The sequence below is a fragment of the Falco rusticolus genome, chromosome 5 (assembly GCF_015220075.1).
Source record: "Falco rusticolus isolate bFalRus1 chromosome 5, bFalRus1.pri, whole genome shotgun sequence".
Lineage (NCBI taxonomy): Eukaryota > Metazoa > Chordata > Aves > Falconiformes > Falconidae > Falco > Falco rusticolus.
In genome coordinates, this window is record NC_051191.1 from 66,217,583 (window position 1) to 66,233,213 (window position 15,631).

A 15,631-nucleotide genomic window follows, 5' to 3' on the forward strand; every position below is an offset into this window, starting at 1 on the left:
ACTTCATGTACTTGGAAAGAAGTTGATTCTGTTTTTTTCAATTGGTTCCTACTTAAAGCTCAACACCAGTAATCATTTCTCTTTACAAGGTAGGTGTTTTCCAAAACCCACTTCTATTCTTTGTCTCAGTCAAGTGGAAGAATATACAAGCAATTTGCTGTCAAGGGTCTTGAGGTGACATCAGGTACAGTGCAGAGAAACACACCTTCCTAGCAACACTGAGCATCACATCAGCTATCACATTTCTGTTTCACACAAGCCCAGAGTGCTTCTCCCTACTTCCTATGAAGATCTGTGCTGACCTCCAGTGGGTGGAAGCAAGCGTACCCAAATCACTAGTTTCTTCCTGCTTCAGCCAAGAGGAGAGTGGTTTGGACCTATTTTCAATTTCACAGGTACCTACGTCAGAAAAATATATGCAGTTAGTGCTGGCACCATTGTGTCAGGAAGTAAAAATGGAATGAGAAATTATACTGTGCCATTCTCTCATTTATCAGGATGGTCACTACAGTCCTCAGTACGTCTTTTATCAGAGGAGTGCAAGAGTTTGCTGTGTATTTGACCCATGAATACAGTCATTTCAGTGCAAAGCTCAGTTAAAAGAAAAGGTGCCTGGGGGGACAGACAGGGCAGGTTAACTGCAGATGAGAAATGATTGTAAAAAAAATAATAAAATAAAATTTTAAAAAGTTAATGCCTTGTTCTAAACAAACTAGCTTGCAGAAGTCCAAAGCAAAGTCATCGCTGACAGCTTATAGAAGGTAGTCAGTGAGAAAAGGAGTACAGAACAGAATGCTGTGTGATAAAAAGATGTGGACATAAATACAGAAGATTTTGTTCTGACAGGCTTTTCCAGAACAAGGCAAATGCCTGATTTATGATCCTATTCTAATATCTCAAACATCCTGCAAATATTTTATGATTCCTCTTCATCTGCTAGATTTGGCAGAATGCATGAACAGAGTGCCAGTCTGCAAGCATTATGCAAGCTGCATAATAACTATTCCATGTGAACAAACTCCCTTGACTTCATATGAAATAACAATTTACCTGGTGTCAGCAATGCTCACATAATCTGGCTCACACTCACATCGGTATGAAATCTAGTGCTCCACATAACAAAATGGCTGAATCGTCTTCCTGCATCCTCCAGGAGTGAAGTTTTGAGGATTATGCTAAGAAAGAGCTAAGCAGAATGCATATAGCTTAGATACACACATTTCAAATTCAAAGGCGCTCATAGCTACTTATTTCCATAGCTGTGCCAGAGCTACCTTTATTCCTTCTATATTTAATCCTTTTAAGTATTTTGGAGGGTTTGTAACACTACTCTCTAATGTCATGACAACCATAAAATGACTTCTTGTTACATGGTGCTTAAAGGTGAAAACTAGCAGACAGCAATTCAGTCCTTCATTTCTGCTAAGGAACTCCTGCCTGTATCAAATAAATGTTTGCTTCTTTCTGAAATACTCTGCTGACGGTTAAGAGATTCAAAGATGTCTTTGCTGATTCTGTGGTCAGTGTCACATACCATAAAGACAAGGTAAGAAAGACATGCCCTCTTTTACTCAAAAATAAAAATAAGATAAAAAATTATGTTGGAAGATGCCTGTTCCCAGTTATTATTCAACAAGGGGTGTCAGTTAAGCTACGGAGTGAAGGAGATGCTTGGGGAACACCAGCACCAAAATTATTAATAAAGTTATTAAATACAGATTATTTTATTTCTCCATCACGTCCAGTTGCTGTGAGAAAATAAACTACTAGGGGCGCTCTGTGTGTGTGTGCTGACTGATCTCTTAAGAGTCCTTTTATGATTCTATGAACCTATAACCAAGAAATGAAGTTCAGTGACCATTTCATCCACAAAAGGCAAAGAGCTACTGTACACAAAAAAATCATATGATGGTTTTCACTGAATTCAACAGCTGGAGTCTTTACAGAGTCCCATGGCAGTATCAGACAATGTTCACCGCTATATCTGTTGGAGCTTTGAGGCTTGACTCGTGCTATACATTAGGCCTGTTCTGATTTTCCAGTTCTTAACATTTCAGCCATTTTCTAGCAATGGTGGTGTAAAGGCCTCAGAGATTTCCTCTGTCTCAGATTAGCCAGTGCTGATTTTCCTTTGGAATCTAACACCTAGTCCTAATCAGGTTCCATCAGCTCCTGATGCAAGAGCATTAAAAATACGAAGCTGAGAGAAGCTACATCTGCTCATATGAGGATTGAATGTGCTGCTATAAATTACTGGCTTAGAGCAAATCTCAAAAAGAAAAAAATGCACCAAACTCTTTTCCTGTGCTTCCCTTTGGCTCAGCCACAAGAACAACCCGTTTCCCTCATGTCACAAGGTGTGCTTTGCCCTCCGGTTTGTGAGGTGTGTGATTCTAATCAACACAGGCCTGCTTAACTGGGTTAATAGTGTCCAAGAGATGGGCATTGCCTTCTGTTGACATCAGCAATGTCCTCAGTGAAAACACTACATGCAAGCATTTTCAGTCCCACCTGCTCAGGAACCAGCATACTGCAATGGAACATTTTAGCACATTTTGACACTCAGTAAATTACTAATCTCTGTATAGTGCTGTCAAAGATAAGCATTGAGGATGCTGTGAATGAGTAACTGATACATAACATACTTTTAACTGTGTCTAGTTCAGTTAACTAGTGGAGACCTTTTTTTGGTTTATCTGAAAGGGTAAAATTGAGAATCAAGCAATGAACCAATCAAACGTTCTTTTTTTTTTTTTTTTTTTTTTTACAGTTAATGTTACATATTTGGTATTTCTGATGTGAAAAACACTGGGAGAAAAATCTGTTCTTGGTGAAAGAAAAGCTGTCAAGAAACACTTATAACAAAATACAAGACTGAGGCTTTTTCAGTCTTTTAAAACAAATTCTCCTTACCATCCCACTGACCACCCCAGGCCAACAGAAAATCCTTGTTTCCTACCTAAAAGTTTTCAAGCTACCTAGCTTTGTGTCATGCTACCCAATGTCAATTGAACTTGCCCCATAACGTTTGAGGAATTTGATAACATGTCTATGAAGATGTTATTGACAATTTACTTGAAATGAGAAGCTGTCTCCATTTATATTGTGATGAATTGTTTTCTTTCCCAAGATGTCAATTTAATGGGAAAAAATAAATGGTTAATAGCATGAGTCAAAAGTATTGGGCAAAGAACAAATCAGTAATCTTATGACTGTGCAGAGGCAGAAACATGCTGCATCACACAGAAAGTCCTATAATGACAATAAATCAACCCTCTCTACTCAAAGGTGGGGAACAAGGAAAATTTCCAAACCCAAAAGACAAATGCGAAATGTCAAGAAGAACAGGGCAGAGAACACTAAAACTCTCACCAACCTCACCGTATTGAGATTTGTGGAGATGCTTTCAAACTGTAATCTGACAGGATGAGAAAAGTCCCAAAACTGTTTATATCCAGTGGTGACAGGCACAGAAGTTTTTACTATTTTTTGACTAGCTGGTTTCACTTACAATTTTTCTCTGTTTTTCTAAAGGATGTCAAGAAAACCTTGACCTTCCTCAAGGCCAAGAGGAACTTTAAGTGGTAATGGTTATCACAAAGAACATCTGGTGAGAGGACAGCTGTGGCTTACTTTAGGAAAAAAGCACAAACAATGGTAGAGGTCAAAGATTAGAAGTGTCTCTCCCTTCTGCTTCCAGGGTCAGCTTGGGTCTGGAAATAACACAGTTACCTCTGCCCTATGCACAGCCCCAGTGGGTCAGTCCGCCAGCTGCCAACTGGGAGCAGCTCTGTATTTCTGTGGGCTGTCCCTGGAAGTAGAGGACTATAGTGGAGCAAACCACATGGGTTCCACTCAGAGCCTGGTCAGCCTTATTAACCCCAGCTCTCAAGAGCAGGGTTGACTCGGGTTGTCCTGGCCTGGGAGCAAAGTGAGCAGCGCTGGGGGACCAAGCCATGCTGTAGAGCCATTGTACAGCTCCATGACAGCCAGCCCTGTTCTGGCACAACTAGCACACAGGCAGCCTGACGAACTTCACCAGCTGCAAGGCAGCCTCTGCACAGACATTTTCCAGTACCCAGATGCTCTGGGTTTCCACACTGTCTGAGTTTTACCTCCATTCCCATTAAACTGAATAACGGATTGTTGCTTGGAGATAGACAAATTTATCAACCAAGTACCAACTAAGTTTTGGCTTACTTCACGGTAAAGCTGATCTACTGTAAAATTTCTATGTCAAGTCTTGTAAATAGCCAGGTAACTCAGATCTTAAGCTTGCTATACAGAGAAGCTTGGTGTCTGAGATTATTGTTGGTTTGAGAAGTTTCAACAACAATGAATTCTTCCACTCCTTATTTCTTAGTCTTCTCAAAACTTATTTGAAGAATAACAGTTAAGAGATGCAAGCACACTGATGAACTCCCATTAGCACACAGAGCTGGAGGCATCAGAAACATCTATATATTGCACTAAGATGCAACAGGCCAGCAGTAGGATGCGTCTAAAATCCTCATCTCCTGTCACCTCCACATGTCCATTCTCTTCCTTCCAAATGCGGCCCAGGAATGTCCCACTGTTTCTACAGACTCTTGATACAGGCTTCCTTCTGCTCCTCTTCCTCTCAGCTCCTTACCTTCAGGACAAGGCCAGACAGAGTGAATGTAACAGAGAGCCTTCTGTTAAATGCTGCTCAAGAATAAAAGCATGTGATTAAGCTTATTGGAAGAGGTAGGGGATTTAATTGCTATTTCTTTATAGCATTTAGAGAAATGCTATCTGTCTTGGCAAAGCCAACTTGTGGAGCTTCACTAACAACTTCACGCACTACCTGGCACATAACACAGACAGACATGGTTTAGTAGGTCACTGATTCAGTGGTTTTCCAGAACGTGACAGGTTTCCTGGCTATGTTCCAGTAAGTCCTTTCATCTATACAACAGCTACAATAGATGAAGTGGTTTTTCTCCTTATTTCCTTATTCTGCATGATTTGATTTCTACTTTCTTTTTAGACCTGAATTACCCCAACCTAGAGAGCTGTTTTGCCTTCAGCCCATGTGCTTCAGCAGTAACGTGACTGCTGGCTCAAAGTACAGTGATAAAGCTATAAACCTAGCCTTGCCCTTTGCTGTAGCTCATATTCAGTATAATTTAAAAAAATAAATAATACCTAGTCATTAACAAAATTAGTGAAATGCATTTTTCTCCAGTTACAGACTAAGAACATTAAGGTTTCTTGTCAGCTCTGTAGGTTTTTTCACACTTTCTCTGTCATGATGTGTTTATATTGTTTCTCAAATGATTTCTGTGAATGCTTTAAGTAATTCCTCATTAAATCTACTGAGAAGCTAAATAATGGGTTAGTAAAATAGCAGAAATGGAAATGGTAGAAGGTGAGAATATATATTCAGTTCCTCTCTTTTATATACAGTTCATAAAAAGCACATTTAGAAAGGTCTGATGGTTCAAGAAATACTTACTCATTAAAAGACACACACATTTTAAACATTTCAAAAGAGGAAAAGACAGGTCTTAAAAATACAGGTATCGCCACACTTGTGTCTTGTTGATTACTCATCTTTCATGGAAATGTAAGTGTCTAGGATACATTTCAGACAGCCAGAAAAAACACCCACAAAACCAAACCAAAAATACTTGTGCTATTTTATGGGTGAAGAAGGGCCTGATCCAAAAGTTGAAGTCAGTGGGAACTAACTTTAGCAGGCTTTGGAAGAAACAGCATAAGGTACAACTACAAGGTTTCATAGCCCTAAGAAATACAGACAGGGAGATACTTACAATCAGGGATACTAGTCTTGATTAAAGAATTGCTGGTGAGCTTACTCCATACATCACAACATCCCAAGGAACTGCTCTATTAGAGAGCTAAAATATCAGCATGTCTAATTTAAACAGAGACTTACTTCAGCTTTGCCTATTTTCTGAGATGAGAAGCACAGTATTGAATATTCCTGTATATTTGATGTTAAAAATCAATAAGTCATGAAACCACATTAAACCTTGTCATAAAAGAAGATGAAGATGGATATTTTTTGTTACCAACATTGTCAAGGTATTTCAATAACTGTTTCAGTTAATTGATATGACTGGATTCCAAAGCCCAAAATTTTCATAGAAAGCAACAAATATCTGGTAACACGCCTTAAAGATATGATGTGTCACCTGTATACCTGTTTAGTTAGAAACAACCAGAAGTCTAACAAGATTTTACTGGAGAACTTGAACAAATGACACTAATATTAACCATTCCATCCAGCAATGACATAACTTAGATAACCATGACATAACTTAGATACACCAGCAAAGCATGGAATTCACTGCACTTTTGGGTTTTTTTAGTGTTTTAACAAACTGATTGGGGCTTCCATTAAAAGTGGGTTTTATTTCAGAACTGCTTTCTTTATATAGTGAAAAATACAAATACAAATCAAATGAAACTTGTAAAACTGCAGTGAATTCATGCCATTATTCCATTCATGCCAGCTAAATTATATTGAAGTAGCTAAATTATATTGATCAGCATGAAATGTATGGGTTTGATCTCATCAGTGATAACTGGAAAGCTAAATGCAAGAGAGAAAAAGCATAGAGCGAAAAGGTCCTATTCACAGTGGCACCAAGAGGTAAAAGTACATTGAGCCAGCTGACTTCTTCATCAGTTACAGCCAACTAATGTCCTTGGCAAGGATACTGTTCTTCAAATTCAAAATGGCCTCCACAAGGACAACGTACCATGCTTGAAATGACATAAATATGCAATGCTCATTAAGCTTACTTAAATGAGCATATCAGATGCAGGACGTGGCCCTGAGAGCAGGAAGATATATACATATATCTGTATATATGCACTAATACTGCTCATTAAACAATGAACACATATATACACAAACATGGCATGTTTACAAACCCCACAGAAAATAGAACAATGCAGAACAAAAAAGTGAACACAGATAGAAAGGTAATAATGACTGAATTATCCTTTTTGTGAAGAGCATCATGTTCCAGTGAAAAAAACCAAAACAAACCAAAACCAAAGTACACTTGATTTTAAAAAATTCTGCTGAAAAGAAATAAAATCTATTTTTCACAGAGAGCAGAGACAGATTAGAGCAATACAACATGAGTCTTGCAATAGCCAGTATCTTGCCCGATTACACAAGCTCAGACACATCTTGCAGGTACAGGATCACCATCAACACAAATACATTCTTGGTAGATAAAAATACAACATATTTATTTATAGCTGAGGATTCAGAAGAATCACCCACAGATCTCTAATGAGGCAAAGGGAAATTTGCACTCAGACTGTAAATTTGAGTTGTCAGAATAAAGTTGTGTTTTTAAAAAAATAATAGTTCTGAAGAACTTGCATGTTCCACCTGCTTTGCATTGCTTGGATGAAGCGAATCAAACTTACCTGACTGAACAATTCAGAGCAGACTAGTCTGACTAGTTAAATATTATATGGCTGCATATCTTATTTAATAGTCGTGGCTCAGTTAACCGTCTGCACTACTTTTTAAGAATAAACTTTCACTTAATGTACAGATAAATCCATATTGTTCATGAAGTAGCATTCAGAATAAAATTCTTTAACACAAAATCAGCAAAGAAAGAGGTATCTAGGCCCTAGTCATATTGATTTTCCTTTTCATTAATCTATAAAATTCCTTCATGAAGGAAAAGAAAGAAATAATTTAAAACTGTTCACTGGGTGACCTGAGCAATCAAAGATCTACAAAGCACCCTCCTAGCAAAATTCATGTCTGAGCTGACAGTGTTCCTCAAAGGACTTCTTCCACAATAATTTTCAAAAGAAGCTCTGCTTTCCTCCATGTTCAGATTTCTAACAGTCCTGCTGTTTCAAAATTGAGAAGTGCATAAAAAACGAAAAGTTGAGGTACTGAAGCAATGTTTATAGCAGCAAGGCTTAGATACCCACAAGCAGCTTTCTGACATTGGACTTAAGCTCAAAAGCAAAGCTAGAACTATTTTTGGCAAAATACTCTTGAAGAAAAAAAAATGTGCACAGCTGAAGACCTTGCACATAAAGCTGTTTCACCACACAATGAAAGAAGACACAAACCTGTTATCAAAAATTTATTCCCCCTACCTTTCCAATGCTGTAAGATATGCAGGCTCACCTCTGCAGCCAGCCTCTGCTGTGGAGAGTAGTGTCAGCCTGAGCATCCCTCGATCATTTTCCCAACCCCATCATCCAAAAGGGCAGGGTAAAGACAGCTTCATTTCCTATCAAGAGTTTCTACCCCTAATATTCCTTTTGACCATGCTTTTCCATATCTTCATGCTTCCTAAACAAGATGAAGAAGCAAGGAAGAGGAGCCAAAGCCAAGAATCTTGCCCCACATGGTAAATTCCACTTTAACATTATTTTAAGAAAAACATACAAGGAACATGAGCTTCTGATTACACAGAGAATAACCTTTTACAGAATATTTCTGAAAATTATATCCTAAACACTGCCCCTTGAAAAAGTTCAAAATCCAGAAAGAAAAAACTAAACCAGGAACACTCTACTCAGCAGACCTTCTGCCCCTTGTGTTAAAATGTGTTTGTACTACGTCCAATAGATCAATGCATTCCCAGGTTTCTAACCTATTACAGTTGAAACCACTTCCAGTGTAAAGGGCAATTAGTAAAGACAACTCTTAAGCAATTCCCTTTGAGTCTCAGCTTACAGACTTAATTGGAAGACTTCTTAGGACCTCTGCATTGGGGTGATTGACTTTTTTTCATTATTATTTTCCTTGTTAGCTTCTACTTACAGATGTTGATTAGCTCTTGGAGACACTATTAGGGTCACTCTATAGAAATTTCCTTTGGGATAGAATTTCTGTAAATTAAGGTAAATTTTATGGTAAGAATGCAAGCCAACAAACAAAAGCTAGTTGTTGGTATCATATTGTTATTCATATTTGATTTGCCTGTAAGCATAGAGCCACAGCAGAAATTAATCTTGGATTACTTCTATATTGACAGTATTAACTACATAGTCTTAATTATGTGTGACAGGTGGTGAGCTTAGTGCTTGAGCAGTTGCTGCACTATTATATGGCATTTTTTATCCTGTCTTTCCATATCAGTCTCACCTTGTGAGAATTAAATGCCATTCTGTAAATCAGTCTTGAAAGACACATGAAAAGCAAGAAAACTTTCAGGTTTAATGTGCTTTCAGAAATGAGCAACTCCACAAAATTACTTGATTTTGCTACAGTCTTTCTTTTTACAAGTTTTAGAAGAACAATTTTATGAAATGGACTTGTAACAATGAAGAACAATAAAATCTAAACCCTACAAAACAAAAACTTGGGACTGGAGTAAACTAGCATAATTCTGCTGAAACCTGTGGGGCTAGTCTGGTTGTGTCAACTAAACATCCAACCTCAGCTGGACCTTGAGTTTGAGAGAAATGTATCACATTTTAAGGCTACTTTCCTTTTTCTATTTTAATAAAGTGAAATATATGACTGTACAGAATTCTCTAGAAGGGAAAGGATTGCTTATTATGATCTTATGATCTGATTTCCTTGGAAACACGAAATACTTCACTATTCAAAGTGTTTTCCTGTGCAGGATTTTAAATACTGAAATCTGCCTGGTGATACCTTACAAGCATAACAATAGGGAAAAGAAGCATCTACCACAGTTTGTTTGGGGTGCACTCCAATGAAGGAGAGACTCTCAGGTGGGCTGTTGTTGACTCTGTTTAAGGGAGAATGCTGCAGCCATTAGTTGTTCTCCATCTCATAAGCCTGTTGGGAAACCTTTTTCTTCAGGTGCATCATCCCTGCAAGAATCTTAATTGATTTAATTTTAAGTTAAAATCACAGAACTTTATATTCAACTTTTAGAATTTCCATGCTCAAATAAACAGAGAGAAAAAAGTGGTATCAGGGCACCCACAACAGACTTTTTCTGTCATGTTCTTTCCCTGAAGAAGTCAAGATAAGCATATTTCGTATTTGGGACTGTGGGATATTAAGAGGCATCTGTTGACTTCGTCTTCAAGGAGTTTGAATGGAACTGCAATGGAAATGTCACTTCTAATACAGTGTTACACACTGTCAAATCCAGCCTTAGGCTTTCTACATGCCCTGAATTTTCATGTAGTTATGAACACAGTCATGTGCAAATGTGGGCTGGAACTGTGCTGGGCACATACTGGCTGCTTCTGTCTATCAGAAGAATAAAGACTTTAAAGTGTAAAAATAAATGTTAATAACAGAAGTAAAGAAGAAACACACAGCAAAGCTAAGTGCACACTATTATCTAGGAGAAATAACCAAGTGGCATTTTCAGCCACTGCAGTTAGGAGCTATTAGTTCAATTAGAAAGCCCAGATAAAGTCATACTGCCACAGTTTATGTTGGAGGGACATGCGTGCTGATTTAAAGCTGAGGGCAGTCAAAGGGAGACCAAGCAGGAAACTACAATCTATTTCTTGAGAGGTCTTCGGTTCAGCTGGTCTTCACCCCTGAGTCTTCACCAGAGTCTTCCTCTGAAGAAGGCAGGCAAAAGCAGTCCCAGCTTTCCCTCTGCTAGGTAGCCAGCAGCAGTCAAAGCCAGAGCTGGAGCACAGTGAAGGCAGACCCTTCTGCCAAGCACCAAGTCCAGAAGGAGATGCAAGAGAAAGACAGGCACAGCTGGCCTCTGCATGAGGCAAGGGAGCCTGCCTGGCTTCTCCCTCTATCAACTTGAGTTATTTAGGCTCCTGGCCTCCATGAAATGCATTACCAGCCTCCCAGTCCCCACCACACTGGGACCCAATGAAAGGACAGGAAAGACCACACATCATATGGATGAAATATTCAGATAAAGGAAACAGTTCACAAAATTTAAAAGAAAAAACAAACCCAAAACCTGATCCCATTTAATTTAGGCTTAATCGTTCTTACCCCACTACTGAGGACACAGCCTCAAGCCAAGCTATACTCTGCTCCACGGTGTTTGGGTTTGTGTGCTGCTCTTGCAACCCCCAGATGAAGAAGCACGTGTGGGTGGCTACACTTCTTGCTGGCTTGCTTGACTGCCTAAATCATCTGAGAACAGAAACTCTTTCTGATACAAGGCTTTTAAACATTCCCTATAAAACCCTTCACTGTTTCTTACTTTCAGGAAGCAGATAATTAGACAGAAGGTAAAAAATCCTAGTTGGTGCATCGTTCCTTTGATCTGCTAACAGTAAGAAATCTTCCAGAAACTGGTAAGAACAATGCTGAAAAAGCCCTACCTAATCCTCAATCTGGTTCTAGCACAGACCCTGCTAATACTGGAATCTGAGTGCTCAGAAATATCTCTGGTTTGAGCTGGTCGGTCTCACAGGCTGAGACTAAGGCCGTGTGATAGCATAAAATTCTGACAAATGCATTCAGAAAGCTGGGACTGTTGTAGATTCATAAGGACAACTGTAACATAAGTCATTAATACTGTCTCAAGACCCTTACATTCTGAATATGTAGAGATGTACCTAAAGTATACCAGACAAGACTGCAGGCAGACATTATTTGCTGGACAATTCTACTTTTTAGGCTGCTTCACCCTTTGGCCTCTGTTACTGGAAAAAGTGAGCGACTGCGTCAGAGTTTCTCAGTCTGTGTTGAGAATGATGATATCTCATGGGATATCAGATGGTGGTCCACAAAAATAGTGAAAATAGAAAAAAAAATATTAATGCATGAAGACAGGATACAGAGTCCCAGATTCAAAGATCACATATTTCATCATTTACTAACAATTTTACAATACACTTAAGTTGTGTTTCCCTATCTGTTGAGCATAGTTCTTTTTTTAATCATTACTTCTTCCAACCACTAGACTGCATTTATATACAGTCAGGATTCTTCACAGAAAGGTCATCCAGGCCTGGCACTTTTGTAAATTGTACATGGGAAGTACAATTACATTTAGAAGAGTCTAGTAAATTGTACTTTAGAAGATTGCCATTTTTGGGCCTAGATCCTCACATTTCCAAATTACGTAGGCGAGTTTGGCTATACAGCAAATGGAAAATCCAGTTCTTTAAAGAAATTTAAGTGTCCATCAGAAAGAAAATGATCCTTATTCTGTTATAGGACAAAGTAGAAAGAATGTAAGAGACATTGCCAGTGTTTAGGAAACAGACTCCTGTTGATGGAGTAGAAAATGAACATGCGGTCTTCCATTGCCAACAACAAAAAAAAAAAAAAGGAACTGCTGAAAGTTCAGTACTTTACACATTTTAAAGCCTTTGCTTCTTTCCCTCTCCCTGCCTTTTCCTCCCCAGGAGCCAACTCTTTTAATTTTACTGCAACATTCCTTAGGAAAATGTCTTGTTTAGACTCTCTGCAGTTTTACACTTGTCCTCTGAGTGGGTGTTATTTGCATGGCACTACTCAAAGGCGGCCTGCGATATTGCTGGCACTGAGAGATATAGCATACTATTGGGTATTGCTTAGCTTTCCAGAACAAATATCTGCTTCAGCAGAAACCACTTTATAGGCCTTAGCTTTTATATTTTCTACTTACATTTTTTGTGCATAACAAATTTCAAAACAAAGAATGAAAAAAATCACCACCAGACAAGAGTGTGCCCATTTAAAGGCTAAAGGTTCTGCTCAGACACAGAAAAAAAATAATTATCAACTTGTCTGTCAGGAGAAGAAAGATGTCACAACCTTTGAAATTGCATTCCAGTTTGCATTTCCTTTCTATGCTTGTTTGAAGCAGATGCTACATTTTGGCAGGAAACAAAGAGCAAAAGCTTCCTGCAAAGATAAACCTCATGACTCAATCTATATAAACTAAATCTCTCTGAGTTTAACATTACCCTTTAGAAAAACCTGATTGAATGCTCCAGGGTGAGCAGAAGACGGATGCTGCATAAGCTCCTGCACATTGCCAATCACTCCCTTGCTGGTCCTCACGCATCTGACTCCTCTGTCCCATTGGGTTCGTGACTTCCATGGGGACTCCAACACAACCACCAGGCTAAGCACACCCAGGCACAGGGGTGCAGCTTCTGTGGATGACAGCAGGACTGCACCCACCTATACCACAGCAGGACTTTCCCCTACTGCATCTGGAACCAGTTTGGGCCGCTGCCAGCAGAATGTCATCTCCTGCTACAGGTGATACAGAAGGAGACATTTTGCTTTTCAGGTCTCAAAAATATGCCCAAATTAGATTGCATTTGCAGTGCTGGGAGGGTTCCCTGCTCTGCTAAACACTCAGCACCACATGCACCCAAGGAAAAAATGTTTACCTGGTGTGGCCACGGTTAACCTTTTTTCCTTGCTGAGACGGTGCCCATGGATGAATTCACTCATGGAAGGGGGGCCCCTCAGAAGATATGATTCTGTGGAGGCAGGATGAGGGGGGGCTCTTAATAATTTCTGGAGGTAGGTCCCTGAAGTCCTGGGATGGCTCTGATCACAAAGGGAAGGTGAGAATAGTCTTGCAGGAGATCCAAGAAAAATACATATGGAAACAAAAGAGTTTTACTTTAATTACCTTTCAAAGCCTCATGAATGACAACATCATGTTAATGTGCTTAACAGGTAAAAATCAACTAGCGTTGCCACCCCATGTCATTTCCACAGCAGGGCACCTTGCCTGCATTGGAAATCCTGGTGCGTATTAGGGGAGGAGGAAATGAGGCTGAGTTATATCCCAGCATCCTGGAGTCAACATGTACAAGGCTCCCTGAATGTGCTCTTGTTTTTGCATTGTGACTAGAGCATATAAGAAAAGGGAATGGTTATGTAGGACTTCTCTAACAGAGAGTCCCCTTCACCTTCAGAACTGTGGAGGTCCCCACATCTATAGAGCTTTGGCAGGGCAGTCACAAGACAAGATGAGAACTCACTGCTTGAACAGCAAAATATTTGCATCAGGTTATGAATGGCAGCCATCCCCCTTCAAAAAGTTGCTTGCTCCCATGTAGAAAAACTGATCTGAGTGAACACATCCCATATTCTTTTCACACTGATGAAGAAAAAGTGAGCATCAGCGCTTAACAGATAGATGTAGATTTGTTTGTGTTAAGCACTGAAATGCTCGTAGAGCACAACCCTTTTTTTATTTCAGATGCTCGTTATGGAAAACCTTAAGGAAAACTTAAGGAAAACGTCATAAAGAAAATACATTCACACTGATATTAAAGACATACAAGATGCACTGAGACACTGACAGAATATAGTTCAAAACACTGCATTAAGGAGGAGGAAATAACAGTGAGTAGGTGGATCAGAACCACATGTTGCCAGGCTTTGAATTTCTTATTCATATCCTCCCCACCTCCTCCCCAGTCGAAGTACGGAGGAAAAAAAAATTAAAAAAAAAAGAAAATAATTATAATGTTTACAATTCAGTGAACAACTTTAATTAAAGTCTGGCCACTGCACTGTACTGTAAAGATCACTGCATGCATACCTTTTCCTCTGAGTGCCACTGCTGACCAGTAAGTTTGGTTGCTGTGGGCCCTGACTATGCAGGAGGAAAGTGTCTATGCTTGGCACGGTGGCTGATGCCTCCTCACTTACTTTAGGGCTGCCGATCTTGCTCTTTCCAAGCTTGCCTTTGCTGCGTCTGGACTGCTCATGGTCGAACTCTAAATCCTCCAGTCGCTGGGTAAGGGCAAGTTTTTGCTGGATAGCCATGCGCAACAGAGAGTTCAGGGTCTTCTTCTCATCCTCCGCAGCTGCAAGCTGCCTCTGCATCTCATCCAGCTGTGTGACGTACTCATCACACCTGGGAAAACAAACAAGGCAGAAATCTGGGGAATTGATCCAAGAACCAACCCTACTGGTGATCACATTCCTGGGCTGCAGTTACAGGGGCAGATTCAGGTCCAAGTTTTTGCCAAACATAATCCTGAAAGCAGACAGCCTGAATTCTTCCTTTCCCACTTTGAATAGATTTGGACTTGGATCTGAATGCCAACATTTCCTATTCAGCAGGAGAACCTGTATCTATAATATCAGATTAGTCTGTGTCAAAGTAATAGGCTTCTAATGCAGATGAGCAATCAGAGAGGGGTGTGGGATTATCTCCAGGCTAGACCACAAATAGCAATTCTGGGTGCTGGTTCTGCTAGTAACTCACCATGGATAAGGATGTCTACTAATTGATAAGACTATCTGCCATTAGACAGTAATATCCACTTCAGCAAAACATTACAAAAAATGATGATGAAAAAGACTGCAAGTACTCGGAACACCTGAACCATCAGATTTTGTGAAATGAGAATCCCTCAGTTGTTTGCCATTGTTAACTGAATAAAGAGGTACCATTCCAGAAACTCCACACCTGGAAGTTATTTCACATTTACTGTTAATTAATTGTTACATCTCTTGGAGGTGTGCTCAGGTATTCATTGCTACAGTTACCTGCTCCTTCTTAACCCTCAACCTCTTCTATCTGCAAGAAGAATTGTATCTTTCTCACTTGCTTTAGATCTCTCAGATTTTGAAATAAAACCCCCTTTCTCATGATTTTGTTAGCATTTAAGACTGAATTCAGTTTAGTTCTGCTTTAAACAATGATTTCTACAGTGAGCAGGAAGAGCAAGGCGTTTCAGAATGGCCTTTATCACTTAAATGGAATAGCTTCAG

The 15,631-nt window shown here is 39.4% G+C and overlaps 1 protein-coding gene across 5 annotated transcripts in view; it reads right to left on the reverse strand.

The window, feature by feature from the left end:
* Positions 1 to 15,631, reverse strand: part of BICD1 (BICD cargo adaptor 1) — a 187,547-nt gene that overhangs the window by 13,505 nt on the left and 158,411 nt on the right. For 3 of the 5 annotated variants that reach the window (XM_037389587.1, XM_037389590.1, XM_037389589.1), the window contains one exon: positions 14,561 to 14,768. In XM_037389587.1, coding sequence (XP_037245484.1) covers positions 14,561 to 14,768 — 208 coding nt within the window. Of the gene's footprint in view, positions 1 to 13,175; positions 13,473 to 14,450; positions 14,769 to 15,631 lie in introns of those variants that run through there. The other 2 variants (XM_037389591.1, XM_037389588.1) reach the window with 2 other exon arrangements.